Genomic DNA, 20,952 nt, shown 5'->3' with positions numbered 1-20,952 from the left:
TACAATCTATTTTATTTTTCTTATTCCACTTACTATATTTTTCCATGTTCCTATTCTTTTAAAAATACTGTTTTAATGACGGCATAATATTCCATCGTACATATATGTAATCATTTATATTTCCTATCTTCTATTTTGGAATGTTTAGATTATGTCACATGGGCTTTTAAAAATACTACAAATAAGATCACAACCAACATTTTTGTCCACATTTCTGCCCATTTCCTTGATAGGTTCCCAGAGGAGAAAGCACTAAGTTAAAGCATATGAACATCTTTCTTATGACAGATTCTGCCAAAACATTTTCCAAAATAACCTACCTCACTAGTTGCATATGAGACTGTAATACTCCCTTGCTATCCATGATTTTTTTTTAATTTTCAACTTTAATAAGTAAACTTGGTAAGTTTAAAATTAGTATCTTACTGTATTTGATTATCATTAAGATTTAACATTTTGTATTTTCTGCGATTTTTACGTCCTTTTCTGTTTTTCACCAATTTGTCCAATATTAAGATTATTAATTTTTGATACATGCTGCAAATATCTTTTGTCAGTTATTCATCTGCTTTCTAAATTTTGTCTGATGTTTGGATTCCAAAAACGTAACTTTTTTAATAGCAAAAACTGTGCCACTGTGATTTCTGTCCATTGCTTTTATGCATATAAAGTCTTTCCATTCCCAATCAATTAAACATTCACCTACATTTTCTTCCAGTTTATTGGTTTCATTGTTTACATTTAATTCCTGTCTATCTGCAAACTAATCTATATTTTCAACATTACCTGCAGAATATTTCAAACGATAAATACTGGTCCACAGTGACAAAATTATGGAAATATCAACTAAATTAAAAAAGCTTTCCTGAAAGAAATACTAATTATTCCTGCAAGTGTCTACTTACTTTAAAGTAATATTTTACAGAGTGAGAAAAAAGATCTATTTTTTGGAAAAAGAAAATAAATTTGAGGGAAGGAAAAAATGGCAATGGGGCAGGAGATCTATTCTGGTTTAAAAATCCAAATTAGTAAATATTTAAGAGTACTAACTACTATAGTTGGTCTTGATGATCGTTTTGGTCGATGATTAAGTAGTATATCAACAGCTCCCACTACTTCAGAGTCGATTGCCACCAAAAGTGCATCTGCAGACTTTAAAAAAAAAAAAAGTTAAAAATGAAAATGGAAGATAAAAAGGTAAACTACTTCTTTTTACTAATCCATAAATAAAACTTTTTAAAAATTTTAAACTGTATTATATACAGTAATACTAACTTTTCAAAAATGTTGACTGTACAAATAGTAGTACATTTGCTTGCCTTAGGAGTACTTCTGTGTACCACAATACACACGTTTCTGTCCTGGTTTCAGTGCATGAGTTGGTAAAATAATGCATGTTTCACTAAAGGGATTATTAGCGTAACAGTGCTGATTCATGCAGCATTTAAAGTTGAAAATTTTTTTTCAAGATCTTTACTCTTGAACTGTGGACCAAAAGAATCTTAACAATCCAAATCTATAAAAGAAACTGTCAAGAACTTATTACAACACGTAAAGGATTGTTTTGAGTCTAATGAAAACGATCATCATCAATGCAAACAAGAATATGGGGAGATATCTAAAGGGAAGAGCCTTCTGTTCCCGTTTTTAAAACACATGGCTGACTAAAATGCTACAAATTTGACATTTAGGAGGAATTTTATCAAGTATAATCCACAAATAGGCTACCAAAGCTCATAGAGGCAGGAGGGAGAAGTGACTTTATCATTCTACTCCCAATCTATAACTCACTGTGAAGATCCGACTTTAACAAGAGGAAAAAGTAAGGCGACTCTGAGGAAATGGGGACTTTTCAACTCTGTAACAAAGCCTATAGTCCTATTGGTAACTATAACATCAGGTTTTTTGATTTTTAGGGAAAACTATAAAGGAAGAAGGAAAACATAGGGATAATGATTCAATTTAAGAAAATGCCCTGATTATTTTCAATCTGTACATTTTAACTGCTATAATATTTAATAACTATTTAAATCAATGTTCTTGCTCTTAGGAACAAAACTTATCAGATCTTTAATATTCTTTGTAGCTGAAATGAGTAAAGTTTATATCCACTTTATCTGGATGTAAAAAATAGGACTAAAAGTAGCAGACTTTACTTGAATATCTAAAAATAGGACTATGCATCTCAAAAAAAAAAGGGTTGGAGTCCTCACAGGAATCACCTATGTTTTCCCACAGAAAAACACTCCACCCAGATGGGAAATTTAACCCATTGTACTATCCCTTAAAACTTTCAGGGTTCATTGAGCTGTGGCCTATGCTTTAAAGTCCTAGCATTATTATTCTGCTTTGCAAACATTTCTCTTCAGATTTTAGCATGTTTAGTCAGTTGCAGGAAATGAACAAAACGAATGCTATATCCATTACTACTAAATATTTCATTTATGATTTTTAATTTTTTTTTTTTTTTGAGACGGAGTCTTGCTGTCGCCCAGGCTGGAGTGCAGTGGCGCAATCACGGCTCACTGCAACCTCCGCCTTCCAGGTTCAAGGGATTCTCCTGCCTCAGCCTTCTGAGTACCTATGGGTGCATGCCACCACACCCGGCTAATTTTTGTATTTTTAGTAGAGACAGCGTTTCACCATGTTGGCTGGGCTGGTCTCTAACTCCCAACCTCAAGAGATCCGCCCACCTCAGCCTCCCAAAGTGCTGGGATTACAGGCGTGAGCCACTGCGCCTGGCGTATGATTTTTAATATTAACCAATAAAGCTAACTATAGTAATGCCATCACTTGCAAAGTCAAACACCAGGCAACATCAACAATCTGAAAAATAGCCACGGATTTAAAAACAGCAACATATTGAGCTGTCACAAACAAACTCCATGGGTATTATTTCCCAAAAGAAACAGACCCAATCATTCTGATTTAAAATTGTCTATAAATGATGAATATCTGGCTTTCCCAAGTATCCTTTGGATCATTACTGAATAAAAGAATAGCTAGATTAAAACCAATAGAGTAGAGGGAAAGGAAGCAAGAATTACTAAAAGCTGACTACTGAAAAGATTAAATACCAGTACAGCAAAATCACTATCCATGCACAGCAGTCTAAAGCCACTTAATGTAAGGACAGACATGTTAATAGTTTCAGACCATATGCAAAGTAAAATAAAAAAGCAAAAGTAAAATAATTACATTCTCTATTATTCCAACTAAGGATGGTAAAGTTAAATTATATTCAGCTACATTAGTTAGTAAAGAATAAAGATTTACATTAAATCTTTCAATGCTTAAAAGGATAAGCTTCAGCTATAAAAATATTCATTTACATTAAAATGTCTTGTAAATAAGGAGTTACCATTGACTTATTCTGCACAAATAGTATGTTATTTGATAAATCAATAGCAGTTATGAGGGAAACAAATGTTTTACATTATTTTAAAAATACACAGTTATACAAAAAATCCTCACTAGTTTTGCTTTCCAATTTCTCAGATATTTGACAATTCTTTATTAAAAGCTCTTCAATACATATACTTATTACATATTTATGAGATCATTATCTTCCTTCCTACCTTAGAATTTGTCTTTTCAACAATTCCCATACTCTTTCCTTTAAGCTCAGAGTAAAAAAGTTACTTATTTTCTTTCCAAGCTACATTTTCCACCTTAGTCTTCTATTTGATGCTCTCCAATCTTTAGAACCCTGGTCCTTCATTTGCAGAAATACCAGTCTCATCTCCCACCTCCCAGAACTTTAAATCCTTCCTCACTCTTTGCTAACTTGCTTACTAGCTCTTTGCTAACTTGACTTAACTCCATCTTTCTCTTACCACTCAAGTTTTCTTCTTCCTTTCACTGTGTCAAACTTTGCAAATCAAAGTGTATCATTTTTCCAATTCTACTGATTCCATAGTTTCAAAATCCAATTACTTTTTCTACCTTCTAATTTTTCTTAATCTCTAAGCAATATGTTAAAAACTATTCTTTTGGCTTTCACAATGCTGTACTATCCTAACTGCCTCTGATATCTTCAACAATTCATTTGGTCTTTAATGAAACACTTTCGATGTAATGCTCTTTATTAAATGTACATGTTTCCTTAAGAATGAATCTGCACCAGCCCTTTGCTCTTCTCCATGATTTCACCTACTCTCACAATGATGATAGGCATTCCCATGGCCATGACTGCTTACTGTATCTCTTTAGCCTGATCTCTCCCTGGAAATAAAATGTTCATCTGTGTTTGTCTGATGAGGACTGCCTGATATCCGCCAAATCAACAAGGATAAAACTGGAATTCACATTCCCTTGCCCCAAGCTTTACTTAGCTTCTGAACTTAATGTTTTCCTTTCTTCCTTCTCCTAGTCACCCATGTTTAAGATTTCCAAATCATCCTGGACTCCTTCTCAAATTCCCCCTCCAAATCAAAATATTCACTAAGATTTGTCAATTCCTCACAGCAGTCTCCAACCTTTTTGGCACCAGGGACTGATTTCATAGAGCAGGTAGGGAGATGGTTTCGGATGAAACTGTTCCACCTCAGATCATCAGGCATTGGTCAGATTCTCATAAGGAGCATGCAACCTAGATCCCTTGCATGTGCAGTTCACAATAGGGTTCGTACTCCTATGAGGATCTAATACCATCGCTGACTTGACAGGAGGCAGAGCTCAGGCGGTAATGATCGCTCACCTACTGCTTACCTCCTGGTGTGTAGCCCAGTTCCTAACAGGCCACGGAACCATATAGGCCATGGACCCATATCTGCCTTTTTCCCCCTCTTCTTATAGCCACTGTTTTTCTTACAGCACTGTTCTGGTTCAAGCCTTAACCTCTTCATATCTAGATTACTACAAAAACTGTTCACGTAGGCTATAGCCTTTCCCACTTTCCATTTCCCAATCTATACTAAATTCAGCCACTAGATTAATCTTTCTAAAATACCACTGGACACATGACATCCTTTCTCGAAAATCATGTAATTATATCCCCTATCTATTATATAAAACCCAAATTCTTTATTCTGGTATCCAAGGCCCTTTGTATCCGTTTTGTTTTAATTATTTTTCCTAATTCCCACTACTCCCCAACCCAACTGTTTTGTTCAAAAACGCTAAATCAATTCACTGTCTCAAAGATATACATTGCACATGCCTTTGTTTATATCCTTTGTTTATATCCTTCTCCACATCCCCTGTTCCCTGTCTTTACATGTTTGAGAGTATTAGCATAATAGGTAAGAGCATGGATTCTGGAGCCAGAACCTAAGGTCAAATTCCAGGTCTGCCATTTACAGTGTGACTTTAGGCAAGTTACTTAATCTTTTTTACCTCAGTTTCTTCCTCTATAAAATGAGGATAATAGTAATATCTAGGTCGGGCACGGTGGCTCACACCTGTAATCTCAGCACTTTGGGAAGCCGAGGCGGGTGGATCACCTGAGGTCAGGAGTTCCAGACCAGCCTGATCAACATGGAGAAACCCCATCTCTACTAAAAATACAAAATTAGCCGGGCGTGGTGGTGCATGTCTATAATCCCAGCCACTCAGGAGGCTGAGGCAGGAGAATTGCTTGAATCCAGGAGGCAGAGGTTGTAGTGAGCTGAGATCATGCCATTGCACTCCAGCCTGGGCAACGAGAGCGAAACTCCATCTCAAAAAATAATAATAATAAAATAATATCTAACTCATCCCTATGTTGTGAGGATTAAGTAAGTGAACATATTTAAGGGTCCTGGCAGACAGTAGTATTACATAAATGTTAGCAATTATTAATAGTTCAAGGCTGAGTCAACTGATACTTTTCCAATGAAATTTTTCTTGATAGCCCCAACCTATTCTGTATTTCTAAATAATGTATATTAAACCACAAAAGTTTAAACATAAAATAGGGTTTCTTAATAGCAGCACTACTGCAATTTTGGGCCAAATAATTTTTTGTTGTGGGGACTGTCTTGGTTATTGTAGGATGTTCAGCAATATTCCTAGCCTCTACCTACTAGATAACAGTAGTAACCTGCCCTCCAATTGTGAAACCAAAGTATCTTCAGACATTGCCAAACGTCCCCTTATGGTGACAAAATCATTTGGTTGAGAACCACCAATATAACACAAGATACGTGAAAGCTCTTGTAAATGCAAAGCAATATAAAATGGTCAAGTACTATTAGCATTCAACACTTACCAAATACATCTTTGTATTACTTGACTTGTAATTCACACATACTTTAACTGGCCAATTTGTCTTAAAGATCCTATCATGCAGAACCCATGTTTTACTTATTCATTTCCATTCATGCCCAACCAAAGGCCTTGGGCATTTGTGGATTGATAAGACACAGGTAACCTGGACAGAACACAGTGAACTAGAAAGAGCATGGGATTTGCAATTACAAGATTAAATCCAAATCGTAGTCTTGTCCTTACTAATTTTAGAACTTTGGGAAATTCATTAAAGTCTATGAGCCTCAGTTTTCTAATCTATAAAATGTAACATCGATATAGCTTGACTGTGGTGTCCGAATGTGATCAAGTATATGAAAGCACCAGGTATAATGCAAAACTATTACATGTATATAACCATGTGTAAAAAGACAAAATTATAATACCACAGTAATTCTTTTATCCAGAATCAGTGTGTGAATTTTTTTCTACCCTTATTTTCTAGGTAACTGAAGCTTATGCCTTTAAGTGTTTAATTTTAAAATTTAAACTATTTTGATGGAAGTCTTCTGCTTTCGTGTCTTGTAGACACACAAACACACATATATACAGTCTTTCCTCTAAAACAATAGGTACTGAATATAATTTAACTCTTCCTTATTGACTCTGGGCCATTGTTATAAGCCTTAATTATCATCCTAACCTACAGCTCCCTCAGAGAATATCAGATATGTAATGCTGCTGACCTCTGTTAAACAGTGTCAGAGGTACCACGCCTCATTTTGTTCCACTGCAGCTCTCATGCCCCTTCCATTGTCCCTCAGATTCTCTATGGATTAGAAATTAATCATGTTAAAATGGAACCTAAAATGAGAAAAAAATAGACTCTGATGGAGGACTCCTATAACTAAAGTTCATAAATTTAATTTGTAAACTTCATGGCAGCAAACCACTGGCTGCTCAGAGGTTATTTTTTACTTACTTTCTGCTTCTCAATTGTGGTCTGGATAGCTGAAGTTGCTGGGTAAGCAATTCTTTTTTTTAACTCCAAACATATACATGGAGACAGTACCACATGTTGCTTTATACATACATATATTTTATATATATATAATAGCAATGTACATAGAATTACCCTACTTATATTCAGAAAATCTGCTGCAAATGTCTCCAGATGACACTGAAAAAAAAGTGCCTCATTAAAAAAAAAAAAAAAAGAGGTAGAATTAATGTGCCAAGTCCCATCATAAGCAAACCAAAAAGGAAAGGAAAATAATAATATCAAATTTCCTTCAGAATCTCTAGATGAATTTTCAAGACTTAACACACATGCCTTTTTTCTACCCAAAACTGATATGAAGATAAGTAGGAAGGTCTATATTTTATAGATGAATAAAAATCATTCATCTTTAGATAAAAACAAACATTAAGTTTCAAACAAAAAAATAAAATTTAATAAAACTTAGGAGAAAACCAAAGTCAAACTGAAAACTGTTTTGAGTCAGGAACATTTTGTTGATGTCTGTAACTAATAGGGGTCAGAAAAAAAACTATTCCTCTGACACTTGCAGAGTGTTTGTACTATTTTAGATATATAATATAAATATTGTTAACATAGTTAATGACAACCAAGTCATCTTTAATAAGCCATGATAATTTACCTCTATCAGACAGATGTGGGGAAAATGACACTTGGGAGGAAAAAGATAAATCAATTCAAAATACTATACTTTTCAAAAAGGTTTTTTGGTTTGTTTTTAAAACTTTTAGTGGTTCAAAACCAAATAAAAGATGAAAGAAAGAAAGAAGGAGAGTAAGAGAGATAAAGAAAAAGAAAGGAAGAAAATGAGGAAAAAGAAGAAAGAAAACAAGAAGGGAAGAAAGCATGGCATATCTAACAGCACTTAGAAGTTAACTGGATTAAATTATCTAGCCTTGTACCTGACAACCGTAGTCCAAAAGAAGCTGCAGTATATCCAAGTTTTCGTTTTCAATAGTTATGGTAACAGCATTTCTCCCAAGCACATCTACGCAATTTATGTTCAAGTCACCTGAACTGTTTTCCTCCAAAATCTTTTTAACCATATAATAGTCACCTAAATAACAATATACAAACATAATTTAATATCCATGACATATCAAGTAAGGATGACTGTAAAGAAAAACTTAGCTTGTTGAATTAAAAGATTAAAAGCCTGAACTCATTTTTGTATATGAAAATGTACACAGAAAATGTGAACATTTCCTTGATGAAAATTTATACCTTAATAAAATAATACGTATATCAGCAGCAGACATAAAAAGTAGAAAAATTTTAAATGTACAGAATGAAATAAAAATCATTAGTCTAAAATTAATAACTGAATGATCATAAAAGGAGAAACTTTTGGAAGATATTTAAAGCAATTTAATAAAGGATGCCCAAAGGCACAGACTGGAAGCTAGAAAAATTAGATGGAAAAAGCTTGAAGAATTAAGTTTTATATCTCAAATATACACAGACATTTACTTACACAACAGAGTTAAAAATGAGATCTAGTAATAATAAGTGGAGGATATTATAAAGAGGTTTTACAGGAATAAACATACTTTGGAAAAGCAATATACATACATATATATTTAAGGATATGTACAGTAAAGGGAAGGATGTCTGAAAATCCTCTTCCCTACTCCCCACTCTCCCAACACACACACACCACACACACACACACACGTACCCCATCTCATTAATTAAGCTGATTAGATTAAATGACCAGGGAACATTCAGTTCACACAATTCTTAAGGCAGGACTAGGATTAGTGCCTGACCTGTTAGGAGCAGGCAAATTGCCTTCTTTGTGACTGTAGCCCACAACAAAACAGTTGTCCCATGAGAGGAAATGACAACAATTACAGCAGTAATTATTTTCAGCAAGGCCCCACTGTATTTGTCTGCTGACCAGATGGCACAGGAATATGGGGAATAAATCAAAAGAGAAATGCTAATTAAATAGAGAAAAAAAAGCAAGGGGGGGTTTTGCTTGTTTTGTTTGACTTGTTAAACATTAGACAAATAAGCCATTTTAAGTGATGTGCAAATATAGTTGCTCCTTAGAAGTCTATAAATAAACAGGGAAAGAACAATCAGCATAGAAAATAGAAAAAGAAACGATTTCATTATACAGAAAAAGAAAATACTGAAACTGGGCTAAATAAGTGAGTAAGAAAGACAGGTAACAGATTTTATTTGTTAAATTTTCAAATAAATTTGCTACTATTTTTAATCTATGGCTTTAAACTCCCTGCCTCACACATACAACTTCTTTTGAAGGAAGGTGGGTGATAGTTTTCTTAACAACGTATTTCCTAAGGTCCCTCAAGAAGAAAACTAGTCACAAAAAGAAATAGTTTCCCCATAGTACTAGTAGTTAATAGTTAGACACAAATGCTCCCTGGGAGAACCTTATCAGACAGACACTTCACAAAGTGATGTTCTAAGTCACAAGTTGAACCAATAGTGACCAAAGATAGACCAGTGAAAATTTATCGCTATTACTGGAAAGTGACATTTAAAACCCTATTTCAGGTGAATCTATTTCAACATCTTAGTAGAATGCTACACATAAAAATTCTGCTATATTTTCTTTGTTACCATGATGTGTCTAGGTGAGGAGTAATTTTTTATTTATCCCACTTAGGACTCATTAGGCTTTCTAAATTTGTTTTTATTCTTTTATAATTTTTATTTTTTATAGAGATGAGGTCTTGCTATGTTTTCCAGGTTTGTCTCAAATTCCTGGCCTCAAGCAATCCTCTCGCCTCGGCCTCCAAAAGTGCTGGGATTATAGGCGTGAGTCACCACATCGGGCCTAAGCTTTCTAAATCTAAGGATTTCTACCCTTCATTAATTTCTTCAGTATTTTCAGCCATTATCTCTTCAAATATTGCTTCATCTCCATATTACTTTTTCTCCTGTCAACTTCTATTAGGCATTAAGTTAGACCTTCCCATTTCAACATCTGTGTCTCTCAAGATTTCCTGTTTTTCCTTTTTTTCTCTCTCTTTCCTGCATTCTGGGTAATTTCTTCACACATTTCTTCCAGTCACTTATTTCTTCTTCGGCTTCCAGTCACATTCCTCCTTTAATCCATTCACTGACTTCTTAAAAATTTAATGACTGTATTTTCTATTTGTATAAGTTTTACCGGATTTCTTTCCAACTCTTTTATTTTCTTATGTTTTCATTTCCTTAACTTTTTCATCATTTTAAACGTTATTATTTTATGGTCTCTGTATGATGGTTTAACTATCTGAAAGGAGTATTAATTTGAACCCCAAGACAACAAGAGGCAGGATCATGGTTATGTATTCTTAAAGGAGTCTTATTTTTACCCTTATTCAGAGCCCACAATAACACAAACAAGCTTCTCTGAAGTCTCCATGTGCTGGTAGATTGGTTTTTCTCCTCATCTACCTCTTCGCTGAAGGTACAGTCCTTTAAGGATCCTGGTTTTATGCTTAGATGTTGAATCCAACTCCTCACTTTGTACAGTCTCCAGGCCTTGTAACCTGTTCCCATATGGGCATTAAGACTCAAATCTATGCAATGTCCGGAACAGTAACTCTTATCCCCACCCATGGAGCAGCCATAGTGTCAGCTCACAAACTCCTGGTTTTCTTCACTTTTGTATCTTGGCTGTTTCCCTTACTTTCTTGAAAGCTCGGCTGTTTATTTAACTGGATGTTCATTATATTTCAGCTATCATTTCCAAGTGATTTGAAGAAGAAAGGTTTTCAGATTATCTAATCAACCATATTGCTAGAGACAGAAAAGTAGGAAGAACTGCATAAATAAAACCTTATGACAGTTTATAAATTTCAGGTATAGCAAATAGACAAAAATAACTGCTACATGTTTATAAGTTTAGATTGTTGTTAAAAAGGAAAGCGCATTACAAATATCACATATTCCAGCTTTAAAGGTTTTTTGTTTTGTTTTGTTTTTAAGACAGAGTCTCGCTCTGTCACCCAGGCTGGAGTACAGTGGCAAAATTCGGCTCACTGCAACCTCTCCCTCCTGGGTTCAAGTGATTCTCCTGCCTCAGCCTCCTAAGTAGCTGGGATTACAGGCGCCTGCCACCACGCCCGACTAATTTTTGTATTTTTAGTAGAGATGGGGGTTTCACTAGGGGATGTTGGCTAGCCTGGTCTCGAACTCCTGACCTCAAGTAATCTGCCCTCCTTGGCCTTCCAAAGTTCTGAGATTACAGACATGAGCCACTGTGCCCAGTCCTAAAGTTTTAAAGGGTATTTCTATTGTAGTCAAGGAGCTATACAAGAAAGAAAGAAAATCCCTAAAAATCAAAACCAAATACTTTTCATCCCTAAAAATAAAAAGTTCCACCCTGCTACAGCTAACACAGTCATGCAAATGAAAAATCATGTTACAGTCACAGAACCTATAGGAAACCTAGAGTCGTTGCTAAGCATTTCAGAGAAGTTTGTATTTGCAATTCATTTAAAACAAGTACTATGTCAAAAAAAAAAGACCAGAACAGTCTTAATTTTTAGGATGAGCATGTATGTAAAAAGAGGTCAGAAAACTTAAACATCAAGAAGTTATAGAACAAGAATTACGATTCAAAATGCCTGTGTATGACAGACAAATATATAAATGCCATTCATTTTATACTGAAGTTGCTTTCAAGAGTTACATCTTTTGTCTTTTAAAATATAACACATAGAAGGAAGTGCAACATAATCTGTTTACTTTTTTGGCTAGATGGTAGTCTTTTTCAGTGAAGGAAAAAGAAACGATTTTCAATCAATTCCACAGGGAGTATACCAATTCAACAGCATGTCTTCTTAGCTCCCTCTCCAAAATATCTCCCATAATCATCTACTTGTCTCCATGTATACTGCTACCCGCAGTCCAAACCCCCATGATCTTCCTCCTGGACTCTGCAATAGCCTCTTAACTAACACAGCTGCTGACCAAGATTCTCTCCTTGACCAAACTCTAGTCAGGCTTTTCTGAGCCCTTCACAAGGCCTCCACCTTGGCCCATATAAGCTTGAACAAAACACTAAGTGTTTCTAACAGCTGAAGGCCAGATCCCTAGGATGACCCTAGCCCCTCTTAAAATGCCTGCCCGAGAAAACTCAAAGCCGACATAAAAATTTACTTTTGTTCCAGCCAACACCTGAAGACAGGGCCCCTATCTCCCAGCCTCCAGGGAGGGTAGGAGCCTAACTCCTTAAGTGCCATTAACAAACTCAGATGGGATTCACATGGACCCACTCCCCAAGCCCTGTATTTTGTAATTTTTCACTTCCCTGATTCCACTGAGCCCACACTCACTCCCTTCCCTTCCTTGTTTACTCTTTTCCTTATTGCAACTTATATTACTAATTAATACTTTATACTGTAGCACAGGGTTCAATAAAGTTTTCTGAAAAACGGTTAGATAGTAAATAGTTTAGGCTTTGTGGGCCATGCACTCTTAGTCACAACTACTCAACTTTGCCCTTTCAACACAAAAGCAGCCATAGACCATATGTAAACGAATGATAGTGGATGTATTCTAAGAAAATTCTGTTTATGGACACTGAAATTTGAATTTTATAGACTTTTCATGTGTTATGAAATTTTTTTTTTAACCATTTGAAATATAAAATGTAAAAAACTAGTTTTAGCTCTAAGACCTCACAAAACAGGCAGATGTGGTCTGTGGCCCATAGTTTGTTCACTCCTGCTCTAGCCCCACCCCTTCAATCCACTCTCCACTCTACAGCTCGAGTTATCAGTTAAAAATTCAAAACACAGGCCAGGCACAGTGGCTCATGCCTGTAATCCCACTTTGGGAGGCTGAGGCGAGAGGATCACAAGGTCAGGAGATTGAGACCATCTTGGCTAACACAGTGAAACCCCGTCTCTGCTAAAAATACAAAAAATTAGCTGGGCGTGGTGGTGGGCACCTGTAGTCCCAGCTACTCGGGAGGCTGAGGCAGGAGAATAGTGTGAACCCGGGAGGTGGAGCTTGCAGTAAGCCGAGATTGCTCCACTGCACTCCAGCCTGGGCAACAGAGTGAGACTCCGTCTCAAGAAGAAAAAAAAAAAAAAAAAAAAATTCAAAACATATCAAGCTTACAACCTTCGTGATTTTCTAAATAAAGGCCAAATTTTTACTGTGGCCTAGAAAGCCCTATAGGACGGGTGGTTAGACCTTGTTACCATTCTGAATTCATCTTATGCCTCTCTACGGCTCAGCCAATGATCATTCCAAACCAGTTTTCCAAACTGCAGGTTGCAAACCATTAACAATCATGAAATCAATTTAGTGAGTCCTAACCAGCAATTAAAAAAACATGAACTAGTATACAAAATACCAGAGTGATCCCACAGATCCTTAGCAACAAATTTACTCTCGCCAACTGTAATAAATCCTTGAGAAATACAATGGAGAAATGTTATAATACTGATAGAACAGGTGATTCCACCTCTTCCTCATTAGCATTTTGTTTGATTTCATGGCAAAGAGAGCATTAATGTTGTTCAGTTTAATTTTATATTAACCACATTTGAAGTTAGTTGTGAAGTGTGAGAGAATTTAATGTCAAAACATTTGTAAAGCTTTCCAAACCAAGTTTCTGTAACAAACTTGAGTGTGGCAATTGCAACATTCTAACTGAAATATTACAAATGATGCTAAAAACAGAAAATTTTATTAAGAGGGAAAAGAATGATGATGTAAAAAAATACAAAGACATGATCAAGTTCAGTTGCTGGATCTGGAAATATAAATGACAATACTAATAAAAATGTTAACTTGACATCCAACTTCAAATTAGTTTGAATCAAATTCTAAAAAGGAAAAAAAAAATGCAGACTTTTTACAGTGAAAATGATTTAAAATGTAGCTTTATCAAATGCGCAAAACTCTGTATTACAGACCCCCAATGTATTTATAATCATATTGTTGCAAATGAAACCTTCAAAATTAAAGATACTAAAAAACATGGTAGCTAAACTGTTTATAACACTTTGAACATTTTTGAAAAAAGACAATTATTACCATAATTTCTTAGTTGCTTATGAATCCTAATGAGGACTATTAATAATAACGAATATCATTTAGCAAAAGAGCAAAGATTCACACTGCTGCCGGAAAAAATTATACTATAGCACAGAAGGTAATGCTGATTCTTTCATAGTAAATCAGTTGATAAAAATTATAAACAGCACATTTTTAACTCTATTAGAAGAATAGTCAAAAGCAATGTTTATTTTGTAGTTAAGAGTCTGATAAATGACTTGAGATCACATTCACAATGCTGTGAGTTGTTTAAAACTTTTAGTTTATATCAGGTTGTTGCAACACAGTCTCAGAAAGGATTTATTGTGTTGCTTAAATTTAATCTCATATATATTTGAATTATACATATTTATAAAACTAGAAAAATATATTACTGGCCAATATGTTAATCTAGAAAAACATATTTTTAAAAATTAACAGAAGCTATTAATAAAAGTGCCAGTCACCCCCACTTTATACATACAAAGCTCTGGCATCCAAATAAATCTACTGAGTCTCATGACTATATTGATACAGTGCTGGAATTCTTTTAGTCCTTATCATTCATCTAGGCTCCTAAAAGTCATTACTTAATCACCTCCTAGTGATAACTTTTGAAATCCTCATTTACTTATTCAACTACTGATCTTAAATCTTAAATTTCTCAGTATCATTAAATTAAGAAGAGTTAGCAATAAAGAAGATATTTAGAGCACTGGCAGTAAGGTAGAAGAGGAATTATTAGGTTACAATAATACCTATATAACAAAATTTAATCTTTTCACACTCTTCCTCCAAGTCTGTATACAAGCTATAGCTAGGAGTCTGGCTTGGGTTACATTTTTTTTTAACTGCCCAGATAAAAGATTGAGTCTGTACAAGTAATATCCCATCCTCCAAATCACGTATAGGCCATTTAAGTTAAATTGAGCACTTGCTTCTTCCCTTCAGACAGATATATTTCATACAAACATACTTTTGTTTCCTTACTTCTCACTAGAGCACAAGAGAGCATCTCCATTACAGAATAGTCTCCTAAAAGATAGGGATGTTCTCACTACTTTCTTGATAAAGCACTTTCGCAGCACCGTAACACAATTAAGAGCCTGGTAAGTATAGTCTGATGGTGACTTACAGAAAAAGAGCAGGAAAGTTATGTGATCACTATAAAGAATTACCAGTATCATAGAACTACCAGGCAGCTAGCTGCTGAATTACTAGTCTGTTAGAAATAAATTATCCACTAAGATTTTCGCAATTTGAGTCTTTTGTTGCTGTTGTTAAAAAGTATCCCTGAACCATTCCCTATCGCAATATTTTTCAACTAGTACATTCTAAAACTTCGGTTATTTGAAAAGCTTTTCTATATAAAGTACATAAATGCTATGCCTATGATGATTCGTGAAGTGTTTATAGAATGTTGCCTACAATACCCTCTTTACCTCCTATTTCTGCAAAGTTTTTTTCCTCACAGCACATACCTCCTTACATTAGGTGCCCTGTTGTTAACATAACACTTCACACCAATACTCAGTACTCAGCACTTTTTGTTTCTTCCCACCACCATCCTCTAACACCAGATTTCAAAATCTCTTCTCAAATAGGTAAAAAATTTTTAAAGGCCCATTATATATAAATAAGGTGTTCAAAAAACAGCAGCTTAATATTACTTCTCTCAGAAATGTTGCACTTTTTTCTTCTGACTCTGGCTTCTCTCTGGAGTTGTTGCACATTTTTAAAGCATCCTTAGCCCAAAGGTACACAAAGCTTATGTAGAAAGTCAGTCATCAGGCCAGGCACGGTGGGTCATGCCTATAATCCCAGCACTTTGGGAAGCCAATGTGGGTGAATCACCTGAGGTCGGGAGTTCGAGACCAGTCTGGCCAACATGGTGAAACCCTGTCTCTACTAAAAATACAAAAAAATTAGCCAGGCGTGGTGGCGGGCACCTGTAATCCCAGCTACTCAGGAGGCTGAGGCAGGAGAATGACTTGAACCCAGGAGGTGGAGGTTGCACTGCACTCCAGCCTGTACAACAAGAGAATCTCCATCTCAAAAAAAAAAAAAGAAAAAGAAAAAGTTAAAGAAATACAGTCATCATTGAGACTAGGCTAAGCCCAGTGATAAAGGTGAAAATCTGCCCTCTCCATCCCTCCCCCTAACTCCATGCTGAAATTTCAAGAAGGGACTTCTGACTCATTAACTGCACATTAGATTTCCTGAAAATACTCTCCATGGAGAGCTGGCAGGGACTGAATCATTTCATACTTTCTTTCCTGCACATGAACTGATTACTGATCATCAGCAAATCGAACAGTTTATGCAGGTTTTTATTTCCAAATATATACTAAAAGCTACCAACTACTCAACAGGTTTTTTATTTTTTTTAAGAGGAAAATTAACATGAACTACACTTAGTTTAGGTGTTTTGTAAATAAACTTATTTACCCCTCCACCTGTCAACAGACCTGAGGGACACCATAGATGCCTACAAAGAGGCTTATGATGACACTAATTCTCAATGACGGCGGACAAAGGCATGGCTGTAAGAATCACTATTTAAATTTTTCATAAAACAACATATTTTTAGTCAGCTCTTGTTTCAATTAAGTTTTACCTCTGAATTACAGCTTTCTATTTCTAGAAAGAACATGAGTGTACTTTCTGAGAATTTAATCTGGGGGGGCCTAGACTTCACTTTATATATCGCTGGCACAAGAACTTTCAGTTAAGGTTTTCCTTTACAAAGAAAGGATTCAATGTTACCTCTGAGATGATCCTCACCCTCTGTGAAGATCAGTAACTAAGGGGCCACTACCTGGATCAGCAGTTGCCTACATCTATTGAACTTATTTACATAAAAGCCAGTTATCACAAACTATAAATCTTTTCCTTTTCTCTTTCCTACATTTTTTTGTGTACTCTTTACTCTGTACACATCTTGCAAAGGGCCACTCATTCATTAACATACATATATCCATCTCATCTCCACAATTTTTGCTTTAGGAATTCCTCAGTTTTCCCTAAGAGAATATGTTATGAACATTTTGCATATGCAGAACAAGAATGCTACATGAAAAGAATGAGACACTCTAGAATACCACAGATACCCTAGAGTTGATTTACTCTGGTTCTACTAAAGTACCATACTTGCTTTTTACCCTTCTTTATTGAACAAATGTAATACACAGAAATCAAGGTTTATAAAGCATCCATACAAAGAAAATTTAAACCAGTAAGTCTAAATATGGATGTGTCTTTTCTGACACTAATGATGTTCACTCATTCATCTACAACCAGATCTACATAACATAGTGGTTAAGAGTGCAGGCTCAAGATAAATGCCAGTTCTACTACTTTCTAACTAATGTAACCTTGGGCAAAGTAATTTTAAAATTTTGCTAAGCTTCATTTTCCTCATCTACAAATTGAGGACAACAACAGATCTGACTCACGGGGTTGTGGGGTTTAAATGAAATCCTCTATGAAAAGCATGAACACTCGACACCAATAGCTGCTTTAGTGAATGTTTAACATTTGGTCTGAGGAAGGCTCCAATGCAATGGTGAAAGCCATAGCTACTTCGGGAAATTGTTCACTTTTAGATTGGTTTAGGTAACATTTTAAAAAGTTTGACAATATTAGTGAATACAAACATAATCAAAAGAATATTCCCATAACTCAGTTACTTTTTAAATGTAAATGTACCCCATAAGTATCTGTAAGAATTATGCTATTTTCCCAAATCGAACTCAAGAAGTTGTTTCAACATACCTGAAACAGAAAATTCCTATTTTAGCTCACTTGTTTTTAAAATTTCTAACTTATATATCGGGAAAATATGCATATTTAGTTTCCACCCTATCCCCCAAAGCCAACTCTCTCATCTCAATTATGCTATAAAATAAAAAAAAAATGACAAAGAATATCAAGGTATTTCAGCTGGTACTACTAAATAGGCTATACAACTATCATAAATTAAAACTCTCTTTTGTTTGAGATACGTCATGCAATAATCCTAAATATACACAATGCACAAATACTTGCTCAACCATATTCCATTGATATTTCTCTGTCCTCAGTTTGACAGGAATATCAAATTTCCTTTCTTGACATACTTTGTTTGCTTTAAAATAACCATTGCACAGTGAGCTGGAATACATGGAGCCAGCACTTACTCATTTTAGTACAACACAATCTTTTCCCCTTCCTCTCTCAGAACTTTTGAGGGAAGAGAACTCAGGCAAGCCACTCCAGCAACACTAAATAATTTTACATAATCCGCAGACCCTATTTTTGTGACGTTGTAGATACATATTGTTTCTTTACATCTCAAAGACTGATCAAAGCTGTGTCCATGGTGGACTTTAACAATATTATTAACATTGCTTTCATAATATTATTTAATACTATTATGTAAGAACACAAAAGTGGCTCAACCATAGGTGGACTTAGCTTATATGTCAATTGTTTTAAAAAAATCGTGTAAATAAAATTCTATTTCAAAAGCAGTAGGAGAGGTTAGTAAGGCTATCATTTATTAATTACACATTCACACATACAAGCAAACAAAAATCCTCTGCAGTTAGTCTTTTCATAGTGTAAACTGCCCTTTGGGTTTGTTCCACAAGTTTGCATGGGTCTAACAGAGTTTTCCTAAGTATACAGCCATATAAATTTGGAAACAGAAAAATTTTAGTGTTTTCATGCAGGAAATAAAAGCAGTCTTAGGGCAATTTCCTATTCCTTTTGTTATATGCATCACTACAAAGGACGATTGCATGACATGGCGTTAATATGGCCATAAAAATGATTAACTTCTAGACGAAAAAAAGGAAAACGCGCTAAATATATTCCACATATTTTTGCCCTGTAATTCCTGTAATTATTTTTCGCTATCTTTATCTCCCAAAGATCGGGGAGCAATAAATCGTTCTCTCCAATAAAAAGCACGAACAATCAAAGGCGTTCCGTAAATCTGGAGAAAGTTTTGGCAACTAAGGCAGAATTTCTTCCGTCCCGTCCTTACTTCATGTATCTCCACCTAGGATATTCCGATATTAATGCCAGTCAACAGTCACTGGCTAAAGCACTGGGCAGGTGAACTAAATAATGGAGGGTCTGGTTTTGTTTTTAAGAAAAACAAAAACCAGGTGATGAGAACCCTCCATACGAGGTATCCTAAGGTAAGGAACTTTCGGAATGGAGGGTCGGAAACTAGCCTCTCGACTCCCGGAAGGAATGAACTGCGAGCCAGAGAGATAGACCAGGTCATTCATGCGTTCAGTAGCAAGGGCAGCGCTAAAACGCTCGGGTCTGGGCTCCCACGGCGCTACCTAAACCCCGGACCCCAAGGCCACAGCCGTCCCCCACGGTGCCGCGCTCCGAGGGCGCAGCCCCAGCTCCACTCGCCCGCCAGCTCCACACTCACAGGGCAGAGGCGGTGAGGAAAAGCCCGCCTGAGGCAGCAGGCGAGGCGGGAAGACACTCGGCGCCTAAGACACAGGGAATGCCCCGAGTAAGTTGACGCGGGGAAGACAACGAAAGGTGTGGAGGGCAGCGGGGTCCAGAGGACAAAGGGGCCTAACTCTCACCCTTGTCGCACGCCAGCAAGAAAAGCTTCTCATTCAGCGTATTCTCCTCCTTCACCTCCCGCACATCCTTCAGCGCCATCACCTCATTCGGCGACGAAGAGGTTGGAGAGGAAGGTAGGGAGGAGGAGGAGGCGCCCGAGAGGTCCGTGCTCGGGTACAGGGCCGCCATCATCGCGGCCCATGAAGGAGGCAGGCCAGGAGACGGGGGCGGGGCCCCCACCGGCCCCGACCCCGACCCCAGCCACGCCCCAGGGCTGGAAAAAGGATGAGTCGATCCCACTGCTGCCTCGGCTCGCGGCCCGTTGGCCCCGAAGGGCGTCGCCTCCCCTGCGAACCAGCACTCGCCCTCCACTGACAGCCCCAGGCTGGTGGCGGCGCATGCGCGACCCCTGGGCCAGCGACCCCTCCCCAGCCGCCGGCGCCCGGGCCGAGCCTGTCCGCGCCCGTCCGGGGACGACAGTGTGGCGCGCGCCAGGGCGGCAGCCGAGCACGGGGCCGTGCCAGGAGTCGCAGGGGCCGCGCCTGGGGCGGCCTAACCCAGGAAGAGGACGAGAGAGCTGTGGGAGAGGAGCTCCGAGAGGCGCTTCTGCGCACGTTGGGCTCCAGGGCTGTGGGAACCGCTGGCCCGGCTGCGCTCCGAGATGTTCGCGACTCTGTCCTCACGTCATTCTCTGCTCCACTGTAGCGACGACACTAGGGCGGAGCCTGCGGCGAGGGCGGACATGGGTGGGCGGGGCCTGCGGCAAGGGCGGGCTTAGGTGGGCGGGGCCTGCGGTGGGGACGCGCTGGGCTCCTGGAGCCGGCAGCAGCTTCCTTCGCTCAGCTGAGGTGAACCAGCTGCAGTCTTCCCTTTCCACACCGAGCGTACTGGGTTTGAGGAATTAAGCAAATATGGAGCAGTATGCTAATTGCGTCTCTGACGACTTAATGTTTAGTCGAAACCCTTTGTGGAATTGTCCAGCTATTTCATATTCTGGTGCACTATGCTTAAAGCACAATGGAGAGCCCCGCCACGCCGCCAGACTCGTGGGTTTGTATGTTGTACTCATTTTAGCCTGGAAATGAACTCTCATTTATAAAGGCTATATATATAATTATATTATGTTTAAATAATTTATACAAATATATAAATTTTTA

At 37.2% G+C, this 20,952-nt stretch overlaps 1 protein-coding gene across 5 annotated transcripts in view; it reads right to left on the bottom strand.

Moving 5' to 3' along the window:
- TRPC1 (transient receptor potential cation channel subfamily C member 1) overlaps positions 1 to 20,050 on the bottom strand; it is an 83,153-nt gene extending 63,103 nt beyond the window's left edge. The window contains exons 1-3 of one of the 5 annotated variants that reach the window (XM_023215353.3): positions 19,816 to 20,050; positions 8,110 to 8,264; positions 1,051 to 1,152 (exon numbers count right to left, since the gene is read on the bottom strand). In XM_023215353.3, coding sequence (XP_023071121.1) covers positions 1,051 to 1,152; positions 8,110 to 8,264; positions 19,816 to 19,987 — 429 coding nt within the window. In that variant the 5' untranslated portion in view covers positions 19,988 to 20,050. Of the gene's footprint in view, positions 1 to 1,050; positions 1,153 to 6,914; positions 6,998 to 8,109; positions 8,265 to 19,815 lie in introns of those variants that run through there. The other 4 variants (XM_023215354.3, XM_023215355.2, XM_023215357.2 and 1 more) reach the window with 4 other exon arrangements.
- Between the last annotated feature and the right edge of the window lie 902 nt (positions 20,051 to 20,952).

Source organism: Piliocolobus tephrosceles, chromosome 2, assembly GCF_002776525.5.
Source record: "Piliocolobus tephrosceles isolate RC106 chromosome 2, ASM277652v3, whole genome shotgun sequence".
NCBI classification, from domain to species: Eukaryota; Metazoa; Chordata; class Mammalia; order Primates; family Cercopithecidae; genus Piliocolobus; species Piliocolobus tephrosceles.
The sequence above is the reverse complement of the archived record's forward strand: the minus strand, read 5'-3'. Positions and strand labels throughout refer to the sequence as shown.